This window comes from Hirsutella rhossiliensis (genome assembly GCF_020360975.1).
Source record: "Hirsutella rhossiliensis strain HR02 chromosome Unknown scaffold00019, whole genome shotgun sequence".
NCBI classification, from domain to species: Eukaryota; Fungi; Ascomycota; class Sordariomycetes; order Hypocreales; family Ophiocordycipitaceae; genus Hirsutella; species Hirsutella rhossiliensis.
The window spans coordinates 390,875-412,012 of NW_025408685.1; the positions used below are offsets into that span (position 1 = coordinate 390,875).

The 21,138-nt window shown below is 56.2% G+C and overlaps 5 protein-coding genes across 5 annotated transcripts; 3 read left to right on the forward strand and 2 right to left on the reverse strand.

Annotated features, from left to right (window-relative positions):
• Positions 1 to 289: 289 nt before the first annotated feature.
• On the reverse strand, positions 290 to 4,534 carry HRG_11191 (PIF1-like helicase domain-containing protein; the record flags this gene model as incomplete). The annotated part of the gene is made up of 12 exons (XM_044869661.1): positions 290 to 691; positions 746 to 1,222; positions 1,285 to 1,399; positions 1,549 to 1,806; positions 2,145 to 2,568; positions 2,626 to 2,663; positions 2,725 to 2,819; positions 3,103 to 3,121; positions 3,179 to 3,624; positions 3,732 to 3,780; positions 3,849 to 3,949; positions 4,220 to 4,534. 12 exons carry the CDS (start codon positions 4,532 to 4,534, stop codon positions 290 to 292), a joined length of 2,739 nt encoding a protein of 912 aa, XP_044715214.1.
• A 339-nt stretch (positions 4,535 to 4,873) lies between these two features.
• Positions 4,874 to 5,230, reverse strand: HRG_11192 (uncharacterized protein; the record flags this gene model as incomplete). Its single annotated transcript, XM_044869662.1, has 1 exon — positions 4,874 to 5,230. The coding sequence occupies one exon, from the start codon at positions 5,228 to 5,230 to the stop codon at positions 4,874 to 4,876; it is 357 nt and encodes a 118-aa protein (XP_044715215.1).
• A 5,055-nt stretch (positions 5,231 to 10,285) lies between these two features.
• On the forward strand, positions 10,286 to 12,882 carry HRG_11193 (ATP-dependent DNA helicase PIF1; the record flags this gene model as incomplete). Its single annotated transcript, XM_044869663.1, has 10 exons — positions 10,286 to 10,651; positions 10,694 to 10,723; positions 10,814 to 10,954; positions 11,005 to 11,233; positions 11,314 to 11,384; positions 11,457 to 11,849; positions 12,059 to 12,482; positions 12,558 to 12,610; positions 12,653 to 12,678; positions 12,762 to 12,882. 10 exons carry the CDS (start codon positions 10,286 to 10,288, stop codon positions 12,880 to 12,882), a joined length of 1,854 nt encoding a protein of 617 aa, XP_044715216.1.
• A 2,700-nt stretch (positions 12,883 to 15,582) lies between these two features.
• Positions 15,583 to 16,284, forward strand: HRG_11194 (uncharacterized protein; the record flags this gene model as incomplete). The annotated part of the gene is made up of 1 exon (XM_044869664.1): positions 15,583 to 16,284. The coding sequence occupies one exon, from the start codon at positions 15,583 to 15,585 to the stop codon at positions 16,282 to 16,284; it is 702 nt and encodes a 233-aa protein (XP_044715217.1).
• Positions 16,285 to 20,108: 3,824 nt separating this feature from the next.
• On the forward strand, positions 20,109 to 21,073 carry HRG_11195 (MULE transposase domain-containing protein; the record flags this gene model as incomplete). The annotated part of the gene is made up of 3 exons (XM_044869665.1): positions 20,109 to 20,403; positions 20,444 to 20,650; positions 20,865 to 21,073. 3 exons carry the CDS (start codon positions 20,109 to 20,111, stop codon positions 21,071 to 21,073), a joined length of 711 nt encoding a protein of 236 aa, XP_044715218.1.
• Between the last annotated feature and the right edge of the window lie 65 nt (positions 21,074 to 21,138).

Below are 21,138 nucleotides of genomic sequence, written 5' to 3' on the forward strand. Positions count from 1 at the left end.
AACCCTTGGCTTCTGATTGGAGAACCCATCTTGGCTGCTGATTGGAGAGCTTTTAAATCCCGGCTTCCCTTTGGTCGCTTAATGATTACTTACCCTTTTCGTCCTAGCCCCTTTTGTTTCGCCTTCCGGCGCAGTTCGCCCTCTCCGGTCCTGCCAGCGACCTAACCTCGCGACTAGGACTCAGCTCCTCGTGAAACCGGTTTTTTGGCCTTTTCCGACCAAACCCCTCTCCCGCACCCCTGACACGAGCATGGTGCCGTCCAGCGCCCTGCGCCCGGCATCGCGATAGCTACACGTCCAGGCCCGTGCCTTTAGAGTCCAGGGAATCAACGTCTAGCCATCCCGAGGCCTCGCGGACAGTCTTGTCGCTCAGCTGGCCCAGCCTCGCTTCTGCGTCTGTCATCTCGTCTGGCACCTTGTTGCCCACCAGGTCCCTCTCCCGCAATTTCGAGACCAGCATAATGCCGTCCAGCGTCGGGCAGCGAGACAGCTGCACGTACAGGCTGTACGGGTCGCACTGCGAGGACACGGCGCGTCCGTCGATGTTTGACGTCCGCGTTCCCCGCAGCTCCAGAGCTACACGCTCGAGCGTCCTGCCCTGCACTTTATAGTCTGTGCACGCGAAGGCTGCCGTACAGGGCAGGCCCTTTCGGCTGACGTCGTTCTGCTGCCACGGCCTCTTTCGCTGGCACTGTATTTTGACCGTCATGGGCGTCAACAGGACCGTGCCTGGCGGCATCCCGACGAAGTGAACGTCGTTCGTCGTCTCCGACTCCAGCATTATCCCCGCCGGCGGCCCGAAATGGACCGTCGTGTCTGCCGTGATACGATGCCCCGGGTACGACTTGTCGAGGACGACCTCCAGCGCCGTGTAGCCGGCGCCGTTCACCAGCTTTAGCCCCTGATGGGTGTTATGGTTCACGACGACCGGCATCCCCGGCACGAACATGAAGACGGCCGGCACCGGGATCGCGCTGTCGTCGCCCTGGTTCAGCATCATGATGGCCTCTTCCTCCGTCGGCAGGGCCTCCTTCCACGTATGATCCGAGATGAAGATGCGCATCACTGACCGCTGCTGGGCCCGGAACGCCAAGCTGGCCTCCATGTTGAGGTTCCACCGGTTCCTGTTCAGCGGCGTCACCACGGTGATGCACGTCTCCCACGGGATCCGCCTGCCTTCCCGGTAGCATCTTGAGTTGAGGAGGTCCAGATCCGAGCGGTCCTGCACGCCCAGTCGAATCCGCCTTAGCAGCCTCTGCAATTCCGGATCTCCGCGGCGCGCACCTGCTCGTCCAGCATGACCGTGGTCGTGAATCTCTTCCACAACGCGTGCGCCTTGTCGTGCTGGTGCCGTGTCTCGGCCTTGAAGGAGCTGTCTACGTCCCACGAGACGGCGGTGCTGGGGAGGAGGATCGAGCGTTCTTGGACGGGGCGGAATTGGTGGAAGTCTCCGCAGAAGAGGACGATCGGAATACCTCCAAAATCCTGGTGCGACCCGCGCAGCCGGCATTTTCCTGCCAGTCCATCCGGGATTGCCCGTCGACGAACCGCTCCGCCTGTTTCGGCAGTCGCACCCCGTCGAGATCCTTGGCCGCGTTTGCGGCTGCCGCGAGATCTTTCGAGAACCCGCAGGCGGAGTGGATCGTAATGCCGTTGATCCGCGCTGCTGCCGTCCCCGACGTCGCCGTTATCATCAGACGATTCGATTGATCCTTGGACGCGAAGAGCTCGACGAGCGCCTCGATGACTCGTGACTTGCCCGTTCCGCCCTCTCCACCGACGAACTGGCACAGCTGGCGTACGTTGCTTTTCTCCCGCGCCGTATCAGGTCAAGCTGGCGGCATATAATTAGGAAGGCGATCGCCTGCTTCTTGTTTAGCGTGAGCCGCGCTGCCAGGGCCTTGCCCGCCTCGAGGAAGGAGGTTGAGGCACCGAACCGGATCTCCATTCCCGCGCTGGCCCCCGCTACTCCTTCCTCGAGCTCCGCTGCCGTCATCTGGACGTCGTCATCCCCGAAACCCGTGAGCACGCCCCGCACCGCCGCGCGGCGACCAGTCACCGGTGCCGTGGACAGGCTTTGTATGCCCGTATCATCTTCTCCCTCTCCTGGATGCGCGGATTTGCTGCGACTTTATGGCCCTAACCTCACTTTGCGGCGGTATGGTGGCTCCGGAGAATGCCCGCCCGGGATGTTGATTCGTCTTGGGCCCCGTTCGGGTAGTATTGTGGCCTGGACCTCGGAAGAAGAGGACAGCGCCGATTGCTGAAATCGGCTGAGCTCCTGCATCATCGCCGTGAGCTCCGGCGAGCCGGCCGTGATTTGGTTCGGCCCGATCGAGCTTCTGACAACGTCGATTAGGCGATTCGTGCTTCCCGCACTGTCGGCCTGGTATCCCGATCCGGGCTCGACACCCACCTCCCCGGTGCCGTCCTCGTCCGGACGTACTGCCGTGGGGTCGCCGTCACCGGACGAGGCCGCCCACTGCCGTGCGTCCCGCTTTGCATCTTCGGCCGACCGTCGCAGCAACTGCACGTTATCGACGAAACATGATATCCTCGGGGCCAGGGCTGCTCGTTGCCGCCCCATATGCAGTTGATGTCGCCCTTTCTTCGTCTAAGAAAGACTCCACGGCACGAACAGCGCAAGATGCTGCACAGCCGCTCTTCGCCATGGAAATTAGCCTTCTCGACCCGGCGCCTCCGGCCCGTCGACGACAAACGCACCTTCGGTAGCACGACCCTTCGTCGTCTTCGTCGAAATCCTTGCTCAAATACCCGTCGAGGCAGACCGTGGCCTGCTTGCCCGGTCGCCTGAGCACCTGCGCCCAACGGCCTCCCGGAGCCCAGCCGCTCTCGAACGGGACCTCCCAGCCGGCGGGCCTCGTCCCTTTCGTTGCGCTTCAGCCTGACCAGCGAAACGTAGTCGTAGAGACACAGCCCTCGAAGGACGTCTCCCGATGACGGTATGCCTCGACACGGCAAATCCTCTGGCCTGCTTCTTCGACGAGTATTGACTCGTCCACAGAGCCATCTGCAACGGCTGCGCCGCTTTCGTCGAAGGTGCGGCCATTGTCGGAAGACTTGCCAGTAGAGCAACGATACGTTCAGGAACGCCCAAGCACTGCCATTCGTCAGTTCAGTCGCGCATCCCAGGAGGTCCGCGACGACCTCGACCTGCGATAACGGCCTCTCCGTAAACACGCGATTCGCCACCTTCATCAGGAACTGCCGTGTCTTATTCTGCCTGCCATCGTCACCGGCACCACTGTCTCCACGAACCTCCGCGCCGTCGGCCATTCCGTCACCTGCCCTGGGAGGCAAGAGATCCGCGGCGGCGGCGACGCGCTTCCATACAGGGTCCTCCACCTTGGTCGCATAGTTTGTGACGTAAAAGATGAGGGCCATCGTCTTACGCTGTGTGACGATGAAAGATATGTCATGGTTGTGGCGAAGCCCCACGGCAATGGCCTTGTTCCACCGATTCACCATGCTGTGCGACCTCCGAATCCGCAGCACGCCGTCTCCCGTGAAGGCCGTCTCGTCGACCAGTCCCCACGGCGCCTTGAAACGACATAAATCGCCCTTGCGCCCCTTTTGCCCAGCGAGTACTTGACGCAGGTCGGGCTGTGGGTATGGATCTGCGTCGCGCCGGCACAGAAGTTCGCTTCCTCGTCGAACGAGGCTGAAAATTGCCGTTCGTCGCCCAGAAATTGCGATATATCTGACGTCACCGATCGCTCGGCCTGCATTGCGCAGAAGCCTTCCTGGTCCAGATCCTGTCTTGTTCGTCAGCTTTCTCGGCTTTGACAGACGGAGGACGCAGGTCAACACGCCGGCCCCGCTCATACCTCGGAAAGACACTGTCGACGTATCTGACGATGCGTTCTCGGTATGCCGCTTGATCCTCGCCGTCGATATCGGCAAGCATCGAGCTTAGATGCACGTTGCCCTGCAGCCAGAGCAGTCCGTGAACATGGAGCGCTCCACGCTCGTTGGTCTCGACGGCACCGTAATAGTGGCTGATGCGCCCGAACACCGACTCTCGCCCACTCTCACGTAATGTTCGAAGAACAACGTCATTTCTCGGTGGAAGAATTCGGCCGAGCTTAACGGGTCCGAGATGGCCAGCCGCGCACGTTTGAACGCCTTGTCGAGGCCTTGCAGGAATGCCTCGGCCGCTGCGGGATCACGTGCGGTATGCCGCCAGTCTCAGCTTCACCGGGTTCGTGATGTCGTTCGGGTTGAGCGTGAACCAGATTGCAGGCACGCCACGACATAAGATGAGTGACTGGATCTTGCGCCGCATGCTCAGACGGAGCTCCCTCGACATGGGCTGCCGATAGCCGTACAGCGAAAGGCATCTTAGAAGCTCCTTGACGCCATCGTCGGTAGTCTTGCCCGACGTCTCCAGCTCCGCCCTGGCGGCCGCTAACCTATCCGCTGTCAGCGACCGTACGATGCGCTCCACCTCGGCGAAGTTCTTCCGCGTCGCGCTGAGCATGCTGACCCGACGATTCTTCGACCGCACATCCATATTGAAAACGAGAAACGAGAAGATGGTATGCGTCGCGAATCGGCCACCATGGCGCCGCAGCACAATGCCGGCCCAGGTCCGAAGGCTTATGTTCCGAGACGACAGAAGATCTCGCGCCGCCGTCTCTTCTCCAGCAGCCGTACCCGCCAATTGACCGGCCCTCGGGTCCTAAGATGACTTCCTCCGCGAGCCGTGGTCCTCCAAATCCGAACGGCAGTAGGGTGGGAAAGGTCTTGGCGAAGAACGAGGCGTCGAGCGAGTCGGCGAATTCGTCTCCGCGACAAACGTGGATGTATGGCTCGCGGACATCCGTGCCTTCTTGACCCGCCTCCGCCGACCTTATCCATGCCCTCGGCCCTTGCGGTCGTTCTCGGCCCCATCGCCACCCACGGCATTGCACGCAAAGCGGAGCTTCTCTGCGTCCGACACTTCCGGCGGTCCGTCCAATGCAAACATGCCGGAAGAGGTGATCTCGTTGATCGTTTTGGCTCTGTCATCGGGCTCAGCATCGTCAGTCCCGTCCGCTCCACTCCTCGGATTCTCGACTCCCCTGTCCAATACGTCTTGTCCTTGGAGGAGCTGGGCGAGGACTCCTTCGATCTCCGCCGGACTATCGTCGTCCATGGCCCGCTCTGCGGGCGGCACGACCTGCGCCGTTCGCGTCTTCTCCCACGCAGACGGCTCGTTCCGCTCCATGCGGTCGTAGACCACCCGCGGCACACCGTGTGATGGTGTTCCCAGCTATCCATTTCCGCCCTATCAATCTCAATATCGGCGTAATGGGGGTTATTCTTCTTCAACCAGATAAGCGCTCTCTCGACGACTTGACGCCTCACCGACAAGAGACCCGATAAGTCGCACGGTGCTGGCTTCTCCGCGCCCTGCCACGAGACGTGGATCTCGTCCATTGTTTGCCAGAGCGGGTGCGGGAGCACCCTTCTCGCCAGCTCCTGCACGTTGTTTGGAAACACCGTGATGTGGCCCTTGACATGTCTCGGATACCTCACTGCCTGCGTCTGCCCGCCCGGAATGTTATACCTCGTCACAAAGCCGTAACACGAGTTCAACGAGATGAGCTTCTTCGACCGGCGTCAGCCCCTTCAGCTCGTCGGGGAACATGTGCTCGCATCCGAGGCGACTGTGAAGGTGGACCGCCGACGACAGGCTCCGCGCCCCAAGCATCGGGCACACTCCACACAAACCGAGACGGGCTCACCCCGGAAAGCAGCTTCGGCACGCAAATGGTGAGCGCTCACCCCGAGGAACGGGACTTGATAGCCACTGATCCCACGGAATCTCCTCAACTCCTTCCTTGTACGCTTGCGGTAACACAGCCTGCAGGTCATTATCGGCAAGGTGCTCACATCGTGGAACGCCCGATAAAACTTTCGCACCGTCGATACCTTCCTCTCATGCGGTATTGGTGTGCACCAGGTTTGCTCCTTAGACAGCCTTTCCTTCGCGACGAATTCCCTTCGAGGTAAAGCAAGACACTGGCCAAATCCTCTGCCTGCAGCTCACTCCTCCTCTGCCTCGGATGGCTTCCTCGAGTACGTTTCGTCGGGGTCTGGTCTCGGTCACGCTGGCGGTTCCTCTTTCTCTGTTCTACGGCCTGCGAGGATCTTTCCGCTGCCTCGTCTCGCCACGGCCGATCTTGTTCTCCCGCCGCCGCCTGGCGTGATGGCCGTGGTGGCAACCATCCGGATGACTGCGTATCTCCTGCCCTGCCTTGCATCTCTCTGGGTTGGGTTGGCTGAACGAGGGGCTCCCTGACGACTCCAGACGACATCGTGACAGCGGTTGCCGGCCAATCCTGTCCCGCCTGGCATCCGGATGACTGTATATCTCCCGCTCTATCTTCTATTGCTCTAGGTTGGATTGGCCGAATGAGGCGCTCCCTGACGGCTGTAGACGAAATCCCGACACTGTTTGCCGGCCGACCCTGTCCTTTCTGGCGTGATGGCGGCGGTGGCCACCGTCCGGATGACTGCGTATCTCCTGCGCCATCATCCATCTCTTGAGGTCGGATTGGCCGAACCAGAAGCTCCTGACGACTCTAGGCGAGTTCCCGACAGGGCTTGCCGGCCGATCCTGTCCTCCTGGGCGGCTTGGGTGTCCTCGGAGCCCATTGGCCCTGTCCGCGCACCACGGCTTCGCCTTCCAGACGTGCCCTCTGACGCCCTCCACGAGCCCTCCCTTCGAGGAGGAACTATCGACGTTAGTCGTCCTTTCCGCGGCCAGCCGCCTCGCCGACTTCCCTTGGCAACGCTCTTTGAGTGCCTCTGCCTGCTCTCTTCGTGAGGCATCGTCGGCCGCCGCGGCCGGCTTGCCTCAATAGGCCGGAACCTGGGTGCCGCGTTTCGACTTTGTGGCCCGACGCCCGCTTCGGCCCTTCGTCCATTGCGATCGGTCTCGCCGCCGCGATATCCTCGTCGCAGCAGCGGCCGCTGCTGCTGTCCCCGTTTCGCACTCTCCTGCCACCGATCTTACCTCGCGGCTACGATTCTCCCCATGCTGGTGCTGTCTTATCGGCAAGGCTCCGCAAACGAACGATAGATTAGGAAGCCTTCGCCCGGATATACCCCGAGATTGTCTCGCTTCCTGGCAATGGCGTTCCGCCGCGTTGGCATTCTTCTTGCTAACGGTTATATCCTTCCTTGTTAATATCCCCTTTCTGCATTAGACCTCTCCTCTCTCGGACCTGCCGGGCTTCCTTTGTACCTATCGACAGGCCTATCTGCCGACAGCCCTAGTTTTCGCCATCCTATGCCGGTAGCCCTGCCGGACACTTTAATCCGCGTCGCCCTTGCTGCCCGATCAGTACCCAGCTCCGCAACACCACGACGCATCTCTTTGACGTCTGCTTACTTACAGCGGCAAGGCTCCTCGCTCTTCCCGGCGAATCCATACCACTATTGATCTACTATAAGTGCGTCTACGCTCGACTTCTTCCTACTCCTTTCTTGACGCTGAGAACCCGTCCTTTAGTGCGTGCAAGTGGCCTATCGACCTGCGCAGATGCACTATGTCTTCCTCTCTACTTCGTACCGATATGCCCGCACCGCACCTTCGAAAGCCGCTCGATAGCCAAAGGGGCGCTGGCGGTGAGATGTCTATGATGTCTTTTGTCCAGCCGGACTGTCCTGCTAGATTTTCCCACCAGGACGACCACCGCATCAGGGTCTTAACGCCGAGGCCATGGCCCGCGTCTTCCTGCCTCCTCCCGCCTGGCTGCTCGCGACGGAATATGCGCCCTCCGATCGGATGCCGATGATTCCCCGACATCCGTCTTTTTAGCCTCAACCTCCATCTACGGCCAGCCTATTGATCCTCCGACTGGACCGAAGAGTGGTTTTTCATGCATGCCCGCGTCCACCCCTACGCGCTCGCATGGGAGGTTGAGCAACGCGACGGCCTCGAGTCTGACACGGGCCGCACCTTTCTATACGATGCCCGCCCTTGTCGTCCGCGATCAGGGCTACCAGCCGTAAGCCGTGCCCTGACCCTTCGCGAGTGCCGACGAAACGGTATATGGCTAAGATGGGCTTGAAGTGTTCTCCTAGGCTCTTTGCCTCCATGGGCGACTTCCTGCATCCCGCCTATTGTTTCCTTTACCGGCCTTATCGTCGGCACCGGCCACTCCTCGCTGCGGCGGGACCTACTGCCCGGTCCAGGCGCCGCCCAACTTAACTGTTGCGGATTTGTCCGCCTTTCTACCTATGTCGCTCCTGGGATGCCTAATAAGGTCCCCTTCAAGGGCTTCCACCCGTTCCAGGTCTTCGTTATCTTCCTGTTCGCGCTAACCCTGGGCCATCTTGTGTAGGAAGATGGCCGAGAGGCAGGACTCTCAATTTCAGCCTAACGTCCCCTTTACCTGCACAGGCAAGGTCGCTGGCCTGCTCCGTCATGATGTCATGCTCTACCCCCCGGGCTCGGACCGGGACAACGTCTTTATCGTCGTCCCGGATTCCTGGACTTTTCTCGACAAGGCCGCCGCCGCCGTCACCACGATGGCACCGCTTCTCTCTACGCCACAGAGGCAACAAGCTTCCTCCGCTTCCGCGGCCTTCCGGGACGTGCGCTGCCTCTTTGTCTTTGATCACCCCTGGCACCCTCCCGCTCAGTCCTCCACCCTTGGCTTCGGCTTCGCCCTCGACCGGCCACCTTACGCCGCCCGGGAAACGATATTGCCCTGAGCCTGCCGATACGCCGACGAAGCGACCGTGTCTGCTGCATAAGGCCCCGGTGATCTCGTCTTCCCCTAAGCCCGCCTCCTCTGCTACCCACTCGTTCTCTGTTTCGGCTGCCTCCGCCGCTCATGAGCCGGACAACCCTAAGCCGGGTCCTGACTTACGGGACTCTTCCCTCGATTCCATTGTCGCCCATGGCTTGGGCTCGCCGGCCCGTCCGCTTCGAAACCGCCACCTATCTAAGAAAGCTACGGAAATGGAATAGCGTACGCTGCTATAACTCCTTAAATGGGAAGTGTTTTTCGTCCAGCCTGGCTGCCCCTTGGTCGTCGTTACCTTTCTGCCTCTGTACATCTGTCTGCCCCTTGTCTAGACGTTTTTTTCGTTCCTCAAGGCTCTTTGCGCAACCCTGTTGGGTTGCCTCTCCCGTTTTATTATTCAGCCCGAAGGGCGTTTATTCAGTCAGAAAGAGAGGCATAAAACCTCTTCTCATTGGCTAATTGGCCTCCCCTGTACTCAACTCGTGCGGGGAGTGGTCGGTTGGCAACGCCACCAAATGAAGGCCATGCCGCAAACCCCTGAGCGTTGACTAGGTAACGAGCTAGCCGTTTCCGAGAGCTTTTCTTCAATGCAAGTTTCCAAGCACACGCTTCCACTTCCATCGTGGGTCGAATCTATCGAACCCATCGGTTACTAACGGATTCTAGGTCAAATTTAGCTCCGCGGCCGACCTAGCTACAACATTCCCTGGCACCACCTGCGGGTGTGTATTGCTGCAGCCACGCAAGTCCTCGCAAAGCCTCCTGCCCGAGCAATATCTAGCAGTCTCGGTGGGAAAGAGGTGGATATATACGGTCAGATGGAGAACAATATGCCCGAGGCAGTCCGCAACTGTCGTACCTGCAAGCAAGATCTGCCCGAAGTCGAATTTCGAAGCGTCAAGGACCCTACGAAGTTTACAGGACAGTGTGCTAGCTGTAGGGCACACCGAAAGAACGGGCAACCGAATCGCGAGCCGCCGTTACCGCGATGCGGAATATCGCCTCGAGACCATCGCTACGCAGAGCCACGAAGAGGACGGATTCGCTAGCTAACCTGACGCCTCCAAGGCGGACTGCGCCAACGCCTGCGTCTGTGACTGACCTACGACCTCCTGCCATGCCTGTTTTATTCCGTGGCCTGGCGCCTGCACCGGAACTGCCTATACCTCCGCTGGGCCCCTTTTCCTCCTACCCTTGGCCTGCCAACAGTAGTTCTGGGCACGCCGATTCAAGACACTGCTTCTACAGCTCCTGTTGTGCAAGGCACTCCTATACCACAGGAATCGCTTCCTACCACTCCTTCATTATTGACACAGGGTCATCACCGCGGCCGTTATACTCGTCAAGGCACACAGCCTCAAGCGCGGCTGTTTGATCAGAGTAGTGATCCGCCTTTTACAGGTGACCTTGACTTGCCCGCCCTTAGTAAGGAAGATCAGGCGCTTGTGCGAGAGTTCTATACTGCCCTGAATGACGACAAGATGCATAGTTGCATTCGCTGCCAGGAGCGTTGGTTCGATATGAAACGAAATAGCTTGAAAATCTGCAGCCGCTGCATTGGTCGAGACAGGAAGAAAGCCCTCGACGAGCCCTACTTCTTCAGCGCTGCGAATAACCTCGACTTTGGGGAAGTCCCCGGCAATCTACCCGATCTAACGATGGTTGAGGAGATGCTTATTGCTAGGATTCACGTACACGTCAAGGTCCTACAAGTGCGTGGCGCTCAATACAAATATCGCGGCCACGTTATCCACTTTCTTCGCAACATTGGTAGGCTATTTGAAGAGCTCCCAGTGCTACCGAAGGAGCTAGATATCGTGCTCCTACGGCCTCCTAATATGGAAGGCGACCCTCGCTTCCAGCAACAGTTTGCTCGCGATTTCCGGGTACGCCGTTCATGCCTGTTGACCTGGCTGTATTACCTACAGCGCCACCACCCGGGCTATCGCGATATCGTCGTGAGCCAGGATCGCCTGCAACGGCTTCCTCTTGACGGCAGCATAGTTGCTTCCATTGCTAGCCAAGTGGCTGACATACCTGACGGCGAGATCCCACAAGGCCCTGTTGAGGAGGCCTTGGAAGAGGATCCCTGCGATGCGGACGCATCAGCGATCCCGAACTTGCAGGTTACCGATACCGAATTAAACGCCCTGCAGTCCCGAGTCCTTGATGTTGCCCTGACTCTGAGCGTATGGCTAATGTTGAGTATATGTCGCATAGCGCGCAGGCTCACCACCAGATGCCATTGCCATCCATTCGCAGGACCCCTATCGACGAATTCAACCGTTCCCAGCCGCTGTTATCGCTTGCGTTCCCTACCCTCTACCCTGACGGCAAGGCCGACTTCGTGGAGCCTCGCCTACGGAGCATCACGTACCAGGACTACCTTGGCCATGCGATGAGATGGCATGACGGACGTTTTGCCCGCCATAAAACGTGGCCTTTCGTCGCCCTCAACACGCTGCTACGTGCGCAGGTCCGAAAGCGAAGTGACTACTTCGTCAAGCAACGCGACAGCCGCCGTCAACCCTTACACGCGCTGACCTAGAGGAAGCGATGGCTGAGCCTGATGAGCCAGAGGCTCAGGACCTGATCCAGTCGATCACGCGCCAAGCCGCGGTAATCAGGCACCCGGCCGTATTGGTATAAGCAAAGGAAGGAATTGGAAGCATATGCCTACAATCTGGGCAGACCTGGCCTTTCGTTACTGCAAGTGCGGCCGATTACCACTGGGAATCACTATATCGTCACATGCCTCGATTCCAAGAGTGGAAAGCAGCTCCTGAGGCGGCGCGCATGGTCCTGTCCCGGCAACTACTGCGAGACAACGCCCACATCGCCGCCTACCACTTCTACAAGCGTTATACGCTTCTTACGACTATTGTCCTGAAGCAGAAGTTCAACCTAACGGACCTTTGGGGCCGCTATGAGTGGCAGGGCAGGGGGTCCAGTCACCACCATGGCCTATATTGGTTAAGTGGCCACCCAGACTTGGATCCTGACGATAATCGATCCCGGGAGCGATTTGCCCGTATCTGGGGATATCACGTATCTGCCGTTAACCCAGAGCCTCATCGAATACAGGCTCCTGGGAAGGGAATCCCTGATCAGCAATCTATTGGAGCAGCCCTTACCGTTCAGTTCCTATCGATGGTAGTCAACCGCGTGCAACGCCACCGCTGCAACAACTACTGTATGCAGCGCAATAAGCATACCAAGCAGGTAGAGTGCCGATTTGGATTTCCTCACGGACAGCGCCTACTAGCCTCCCTTGACAAGTTGCCTCACCCAAGCACTGGACCTTTAGGGGTGGGAGGAACGATGGCCAGATTAACCACTACAACCGCTTGCTTACCGTTGCATGGCTAGCCAATACAGATGTCTCTCCCTGCACGAGCCTCCAGCAGGTGATCGATTACGCAGCCAAATACTGCTCCAAGTCAGAAAAGAAGAGCGAGTCTTTTGCCCAGATTGGGAAGGCGCTGATGCCCCGGGTCAAGGACCACAACCCCCTGATTTCTTTCACGTCAAAGCTCCTGAATCAGCTAGTTGCTGAACGGGATTACTCGAAGCAGGAGGTTAGCCACTTCCTCGGCCTGCCGTTACAGGAGGGCTCACGAATCTGCCTATACGTTGACTGCCGTCATCCTGACAGACATTCCCGCTCCTTACGCATTGACGGCGATGAGGTTGACGAGGCCCCAACGTCTACGAAAAGTACGGTCAGCGCCCGGAAGCCCTGAAGGACCTGACCTACGTTTCCTTCCTCAAACACTGGAATTTCCGCTCTAGAGACCCTTCCGCATGGAAGCAATGGCGGCCAGGCAACGTTAACGGCAGGCCCCGTGTGTTGGTTTACTTTCCTCGCTATCAGGCTGCTCCAGAAGGCCAGCAGTGGCCAGATTATTGCCGTGTAAAGCTGACATTAAATCACCCACATCGCCGGCTTGATGAGCTCCTCACTTTCGACGGCCAGGCTTTTAGTTCCACGTTCAGGCCTTCTCCTATTGTTGGCAGCATCACAATCATGGTGATGACCATTACGGCCAGCCAAAAGAGGCTCGATTACAGCCTCAAGATGATCAATATGAGGCTCTGCCTGTGGGGAAGAATTTGATGACGAAGACTGGATTCGCCTCGCTGCCCTTTACCTGACCACCCCTTACCCAGGAAGTTCTTGACCTTCTTGGCCGCCGCGATATCGACGTCAATTACGACTGGACACGGCATGTGGGTACATATCCGGAACTTCGAGATGGCTACTGGAAGGACCTTATCGCTAGCCACCCCATGGCCAACGATGTGGAGGTCCTTGGCCTCAATGGCGTAATACGCTGAATCCACAACAACGGCTCGTGTACGACACATTCATGGGCCACTTCCAGGCGCGAAATCCCACTCAAATCCTTCTCCACGTTGATGGTGGTGGTGGCACCGGCAAGTCGTTCCTTATCAAGGTGCTTTCCTCCCATCTTCAGGCGGCCGCTCTACCGAATCCTAGCCCTATTTGCCGCGTAGCGCCAACAGGCGTTGCGAGTAACCAGATACAGGGCAGCACCATTCATTCATTGCTACGCCTCCCAGTAGGTGGTGCTTTTACCGACCTTCCCCCAGCCGACGCAGCCGCCCTTCAGTCCCGCCTACGGCACGTCAAATACCTCGTGATCGATGAAAAGAGCATGCTGGGATTGAGCAGCTCGCGCGGATCGATTCCCGTCTGCGACAGGCCTTTCCACAGCGTAGCCTCGAGTTCTTTGGTGGTGTGAGCGTCTTGCTTGTGGGCGATTTCTTCCAGTTACCACCAGTCCGGCAAAAGCCCTGTATTCGACTAGCACCAGCCTGTCTTCGTTGGAAAGGAGAGGGCAGGTGGCCTACCGGTTATTTGACCGCACCGTCTTCCTGACCACGGTACAGCGCCAGGCTGGTGATGATCAGGCTCAGTTCCGTCGGGCGTTGCAGGAACTGCGTGAAGTCAAGTTATCCATACCGTCCTGGAACCTCCTTAGCAGTCGGGTACAGTCCAGGCTAACGCAGAGCGAGGTTGACAGCTTCAGGGCCGCTTTGCGGGTGTATTCTACCAGGGCCCGGGTCAACGAATACAATTACGAGCATATGGTGCATCTCAACGCCCCGGCAATACAGGTGGAGGCAAAGAATCAGGCAAGGGCGCGGGGCAGGCACCAAGCGACAATGCTGGCAATCTATCTAACAAGTTCCTGTTGCTAAGGGCGCCAGGGTAATGCTCACTACTAACCTATGGCAGCCAGCTGGCCTAGTTAACGGTGCCCAGGGTACTGTATACGATATCGCCTGGAACCCAGGCGCCGAACCATTGGAAGATCCCCCGGCCGTTATTATGGTGGACTTTGATAGCTACGATGGACCGCCATATCTAATAACTAACGAGGGCAGGAAAATCTCACCCATCCTCCCAGTCAGGCGTGATTTCCTTATGGGCAACGAGACCTGCGCTCGCACGCAGTTTCCCCTGATGGTGGCGTTTGCTATCACTGTTCACAAATGCCAGAGCCTAACGAAGGAGCAAATAGTTACTGATCTCGCTACACGCGACTTCCAGGCCGGTATTAGCTATGTTGCTGTGTCACGGGTTACGTCGCTGCAAGGCTTACTCCTTGAGGCGCCTTTCGATCGTCAGAGCCTCTATAACCACACGCCGACAGAAGGTTTATAAGCCTGTCTCCCTACGTGCTGCGTTTACGGCTAACTACAAAGGCTAAAGCAGGGATGAAGATGCGCCTCGCTGACCAACAACGGCGTCAGGGTCAACAGCTGAGCGATGCACCGTATCCACCACTCTACCTTGACTAAACGACGTCTTCCTATAAGCTACAGGGAAGGGGGAGGTTCGATATAGGGTATATAGTTAGATTGGGCCAGTCAAGGAGCGGTTTAAACAGCTGGATGGCCGCCGCAGGCGAAAGGGGGGTTCTAGGGGGTCCCCCCCTAGGAAAGTTGAATTGCAGGAATACGATGTTCACCCTTCGGGCTGGATATTCAGCCGTTAAGCCCCTTGCCTTGGCAACTTAACGGGTGTTCGAAGTATTTTTATTATTATTTGTATTACGCCCGGAGGAATCTCCTAGACGGCCACTGCAGTAAGTGATCTACGGTAACAGTACATTGCTTCATGACACCCAGAGCCCCACGATTCTGTTCGCTCGTTGTCCAGCCTCGGTCGATGCTTCCATGACAAGCCTGCTTAAAGGCCAATTTCTCCAAATGTTCAGCATCCTATCCTCGGCAGCTGAAGCATGGTCTGTCGCCTTGCGAAGCTGGATAATGTTAGTGAAGATTAGTCAGCATTGTCAGCTGCCGCTCGCGTCATTGAGTTTGGCCCTGTCGAGCCTTTTCGTGGCCATCGCAAACTTAATTGTCGCTCTGACTGCTTGCTTGTCTGGTGCCCATTTCATCGGGTCGTGCACGGTCTTCCCTCCTAGGAAATGCGAAAGATAGCCGATTTTTGTTCTTAAACTTTTCGCCATAATCTCGGAGTAACGAAACATGCACGGACGATTTCGAAACATGCACGGAGACTTAAACCCCATTTGGAAGAGTAGGCGCGCACCACAATTTGGCGCGCGCGTTCCCCAACGCGATGGCTGCCGCGGCCACTGTAGCCAACGCGCGCCTCCCTTTTCCTACTGCCTACGCCGCATATCTTTGATTTGGAGCGTTTGAAGCTATCACCACTCTCATTCAACACAATACCAACGCCGCCGCGCCGCCGCCACGATGGCTACGATCGAGGGCGAAGGCCCTGAGCCTATATCTATCCAGGACACACTTTTTTGCACATATGCCGAGGCTCTTGAGGCACTTCGGAATGATCAGCAAGATCAAGGCTACGTCGTTAACGTTGCAAAAGCAAGACTTCCGGAAGGCTAAGCGTAAAGCAGCCACCATTCGGTGCCAGTATAGTGGTAGCTATAGGTCCTGGGAGGAGAATGAGGGCAAGTACAAAACGTCAACCAAAAAGTCAGGATGCCTGTTTTACAGTAACATCCGATTCCACCAACCTTCGCAGTCGTACAGGGTTACTTTCAAGGTCAATTCCCACTGCCACGAGCCTCTCTTCGCGCCGGCTGCCTCTGCCCTTATTCGTCAACGCAGTCAACGCAAATTTGGCATCGAACGACTATACCGTCTCGTTGAGACCTATAGTAGCAACGCAGCTAATATGCGGAAGGATATTGCCGAGGCTACCCAACGCGACCATCCTGAGGTCCTAATCAACGATCGTGATGTAGGATACATTCAGCGCCAGCTTCGTCTTCAACGCTACGGCGCTACTACATCTACACAAGCGTTCCTCGACGTACTCCTCGCTGCAAAGGCCGACGGGGAAGTCGCCTTCTTTGCAGTTGACCGTGGCCCTAATGGCAAGATCTGGAGGATATTCTGGATATACTCTGACTGTCTTGCTGACTGGAAGCGTAACCCGGAACTCCTTATCATGGATAACACGTATCTTGTCAACCGTTTCAACCAATGCTCCTAATAGTGTGGCCAGTGCGTTTGGACCCCTCAAACTGCTCATTCAGTGCGTGTGACTTGGCCGCACTACACTACCAGTGTGCCTGAGATGTTCAAACTGAACTATTAGTCTGTTCGTCACGGCCAAACTGAACTACAGTGCAAACTGTGGTCTACACTATTAGTGTGAACATATAGTCTGACATTTGGCATTGCACCCGTCGCACCTGCAAGGTTGCCTTCAAGTTTTCCAGCGCCCTCACCGAATTGCCTGCCTTACCTGCAGCTTTCTCGCCCCTTTCCTGAATCAGAGGCTCAGACCTGGTACCGGTGGCTTCCGGATCGATATAGCGACACTGGAATCCATAATTAGACAATCTTCATCTGACGAAACAGAAATCTTACCTCGGATGGGAGTATCAGAGCGCTCCGGTCCCAGGATCGTAGGCATTCCAAGAGATTTAAAGTTTCAATGTTCATAGATCCTCGCTGGTCGGTTACCGAAAGTTTGGCTTTGGAGAAGAGCCGCTCTGTCTCAGTAGACATAGGCGCAATCGATAGAAGGTCAATGGCCATCAAAGATAAGTTAGGAACCGTCGCCGCTGCGCTGACTCTAACCACCATTTCAACGGATCCGATACCATCACCACAGGCTCGCGGCAATACACTTCGTACTCGTCGTCATCCATGTTGAAAATCGTAGCCTTTGCTCTTTCATCCACATTTTGTACCCATTTGGTCGTCTTGCACTTGGCTCTTGTGCGGAAGCTGGTCGAAGAACAGGGCAGGAGTGGTAGATTTGTATGCCTCCTCCAGAGCTCCCCTACCCGAGCTTTAGCTCTCTCAATCCATTCATTCTTGTCGTCCCAAGTCTTCTCCATATATGCCCACTTGAGGAAGGATTTAATACCGTCGCTGCTGAATAGACTGGCGAATCTTCCGTCAATTCGTAGTAGTCGGCTAATTTGGCCCATGTCGTCTCCATCATTGTAGCCAAGTGGGGGATGGTAGTGGCCTCCTTGGCCGCTTCAATGTGGTGCAAGAGATAGTCCATGGTTGGCAGAACGTCAGAGATGGAATTGCCGGTGCCTTCGTTGGCCATTGTAGCGTCGTGAAAAGGTTCGAGAAATTTGTGAATTTCAGCCAGAGTAACCCAGTCAGAGGAAGTCAGAGCATCGTCTTGCAGGGCAGGCTCTTGAGCACAAAATATGGTGATGCCTTGACGGACTTTTGTTCTAAGGGCCCACTCAACCATGCTATGCCACGAATTCCAACGAGTGTCATTGTCGCGCCGTAGCCGTAGACCGTCAGTGAGACCAGTGAATGTCTGAAGTCGCTGGGGAGTCCAGGTGATGTAGACCACGATATTATGCAATTTGCCTATCGCCCTCGCTTTCTCCATTGCTTAACTTCGTCGTCGGACGGTCCGTGGTAGGAATCTGCTGTGGGTGGTCGCTTTCCTATGAGGAACTCCATCACGGCCAGGTTAATGATGTGGCCGAAACAGCGAAGTCGGTGAGGAAGAGGATCGTAGAAAACTTCGAACTCGTGCTCCAAGTCGTCGGAGACTTTGTCGATCATGGTATTCATGTTGGTGGCATTATCCATCATAAAGTATCCAACTTTGTCGCTATTCCATATTCTCGTATGAACTCCATGATGGCTTCTGCCATGTTCTCGCCGCTGTGCTGTCCTTCCAATTCTTTTATCCTCACCACCAGGGACTGCAGACCATGATCTTCGGTAACGAATTGAACTGTAAACCCTATTACGCCCAAACAATTCGGCGATGTCCAATTGTCTGGAACAATGTGGATTGACGAGAGAGCATTCTGCAGAGCTCGCTTTACAAACTCCTTTTGTTGTCGTAGCCCCATTGTAAGTCATTTTTAACCGTGTCGCCGGACCTCGGAGAGATCATCGGCGGCCGGACGGATATACCGGATAAAGTCGCGAAAGGCCGGCTGCTCAACATGAGCAAATGAGAGGCTGCAGGCTACTGTATAACGGCAGTACAGTTCGCGGAGAGTCGCTTGGTCTAGGCATCTACCTCTGCGGTCGCCTTGCGTTTCTTGGTGGAGACCAAAGTTCCATTGGCCAGGAATGCGGTGATGTCTCCGAGGCGACTTTGCGTCACTTCCCGCCTGGTCTCCTGCCGCCCAGAAATAATGATATTGTGCTCCTTTCGCAAATGATTGACGATGGCGGACGACCCACCACAGTAATTGTATTTCTTCGCTCTTTTCTTGTCGAAGCAGGGCTGGCAATGCCACCATTTCGTTCCATTGAATCAACCCAAGCTGCCGGAATACTCCTACCTTCTTCTCTTCGACAATACTGCCAAATAGGAGACGTCTTTCGGCGGTAGACGCTAAGGACAGGCGAAGAGGATGGTGCCGGTGACGGGGAAGCCGCTGTCCCACTAATAAGGTCAGAATCATCTATATAGGTGCCAGCCTCGGAGTGATCCACGATGGAGGACATGATCCTCTAGGGAATGCACTAGACCATAAGAGTGGCGATCATGGGAATCTGGCGGAGAGCAGGATTGGTGGGATAAACCGGATTGTTTGTGGCAGCTCCGGTCAGATCATTCTGTGGTGGACAACTTCCTTTTTGACCACCCTAGGAAGTCCTAGTGATTTGGTTTGGACCACAGAATCCAATTAATTTGAGTTTGCCGGCCAATGATCGGTCATATCCCTTTAGCGTCGGCGCACAACGAAACTTTACATCGTCGCGAATTGTTCCGTACGTGCTCGCTTCGCGCTCGTCTCGCGCTCATCTCGTGCCAGCCAAGCGACACGCCCCAGTGTTCCTAACGTCGGCATCCAATTTGCGTACGCAACGGCGGTGGAGATCCTCAGTTGAGCCTCGACGAGAAGAGCATCAGAAGGCTTGCGGTGCATCGACCTATGAAGCTAATGATTGGTGTAGCTGGGGCCGTAGAAGTGTGGCCGAGGCTCAATCTGCGCTTTGGACTGTAACCCGACTGACAAACTTGAACAAATTGGCAGGGCAACATCCGGTATAATGGGTTTTCTCGACCAGAAACGATAACTTAGCAACATGTTTTGATAGCATAATAAAGTCAATAACAGGCGGAAGCTCTTAGCAAAGCTTGTGTTTAGACGCTTACCAGTATGCTTAATTACAACGGAAAGAAGCGAATGTATTGGCATCTCAACTGCTTCGCATAAATATTGACGAGCCAGCCTGCCTCCTACCCTAGAGATGACAGATAGGTTAGAGGCTGTCACGACCCTGGGCGCCAGCGTAGAGCCGCCAGCGCAGCACCTCACCAGTGTCACGTGCCCAAGCAGCATCACGTGCCCACGCGCGACCTCGTGTCTATATAAGGGCCCGCTCGGTCGTGTAGTCTAGTCTTCCTTTCTTGCTCCTTAGCTTTGAGTCTTTGTTCATAGTGCCAATACATCTTTATAGCCGTCAAGGCTCGTATGTGCCTGGCCGTAACAGAGGCTACCTGGCACCCCGCCTTTGTACGGTGACATAACGGGTATATCATAACTCCCCGACCGGGGTTCCGCCACTTGGATAATACGCACTTCGTCTTACAGGTTATACATGTTTTCGTTGAAATCAATCCGAAACCCTATTTCAAGGTAGTAAAATCCGGGTTGCTGGTAATCATGGGGCGCACTAATAGTGCAACTATTAGTCTGGACCCTTGCACTGAACTACCCGTTCAGTTTGGGCAAGCTACACTGAACCACCAGTGTGGTGTGAGAAACGCACACTACACTAATAGTGCGGCACTAATAGTGTAAACCACAGTGTGCACTAATAGTCCTCTTAATGGTCCACACTATTAGGAGCGCTGGTTTCAACATGCCACTGCTGCAAATCATTGGGACTACGGGACTACACAAGAGCTACAGTGTAGCCTTTGGTATTGCCTCCAAGGAAGACGAAGGCGCCTTCAACTGGATTCTCTCACATCTCTACGATACCGGCCGACGGGCCAGCATTCCTGCTCCTGGCGTTGTTATTACTGGTTTTGACAAAGCCCTCAAGAACGCCCTTTCCTCTGTTTTCCCCTTTACACAGCAACAACTCTGCGTCTGGCATATGATGAAAAACGTGATCCTACATATCAAGAAGAAGTGGGTTGGTAGCCTCGAAGGTACCGAGATTATACTCCGGAGATAGGGCAGATGAAGCAGACACTCGCCTCGGCGCCGCGGCTGCCCTCGCAAACGACCGAACGAACGCCAACGCTATCGAGGACCGACCGATCGATCATACCGCCGAGGCACAGATACAACATGCCTCCCAGCTAGCGGACCAATATCTCGATGAAGAACAGGATGACGAAGGGAACCCAATCCCGCCGCCGCCGCCAAAACGGACCTTTAAGCATACAGCTGACGGTATCCGTGATGCCTGGGCTTCAGTCGTTAGGGCACGCACGCCTGAGGAGTGTAGTGAGCAGTGGAATCTACTATGTGTAGAGTTTTTCGACCAGCCAGGTAACCCTAGCCCTATATATCGTTAACGTACATGATAAGCAGGACTTATCGTGGGGTCGATTTGCGGAGTAATTTCGGGAAATCGTATGCGATTACATATCTACCATCTGATAAGTGCCCGGCGCCGCGCACGCGAATATCTCCACGGCCAGCAGCCCAATCGAGGCCATTCCGGGGCCTGGGGGACTAATCCACCCGGCGGCGCGTTTGGTCGAGGAGCACCCGTATAGGCTACCGTCCGTCGAGATATTTGCGTTGCAGCGCCGCGAATGGGTAATGGGGGCTAGGCTCGGCTACAGGAACTGCGAGATAGTAATGCACTGATCCTACGGCCCTTTGATCCTCAAAAATATGTCTAGTTACATGGATATAAATATGTATAAATACTC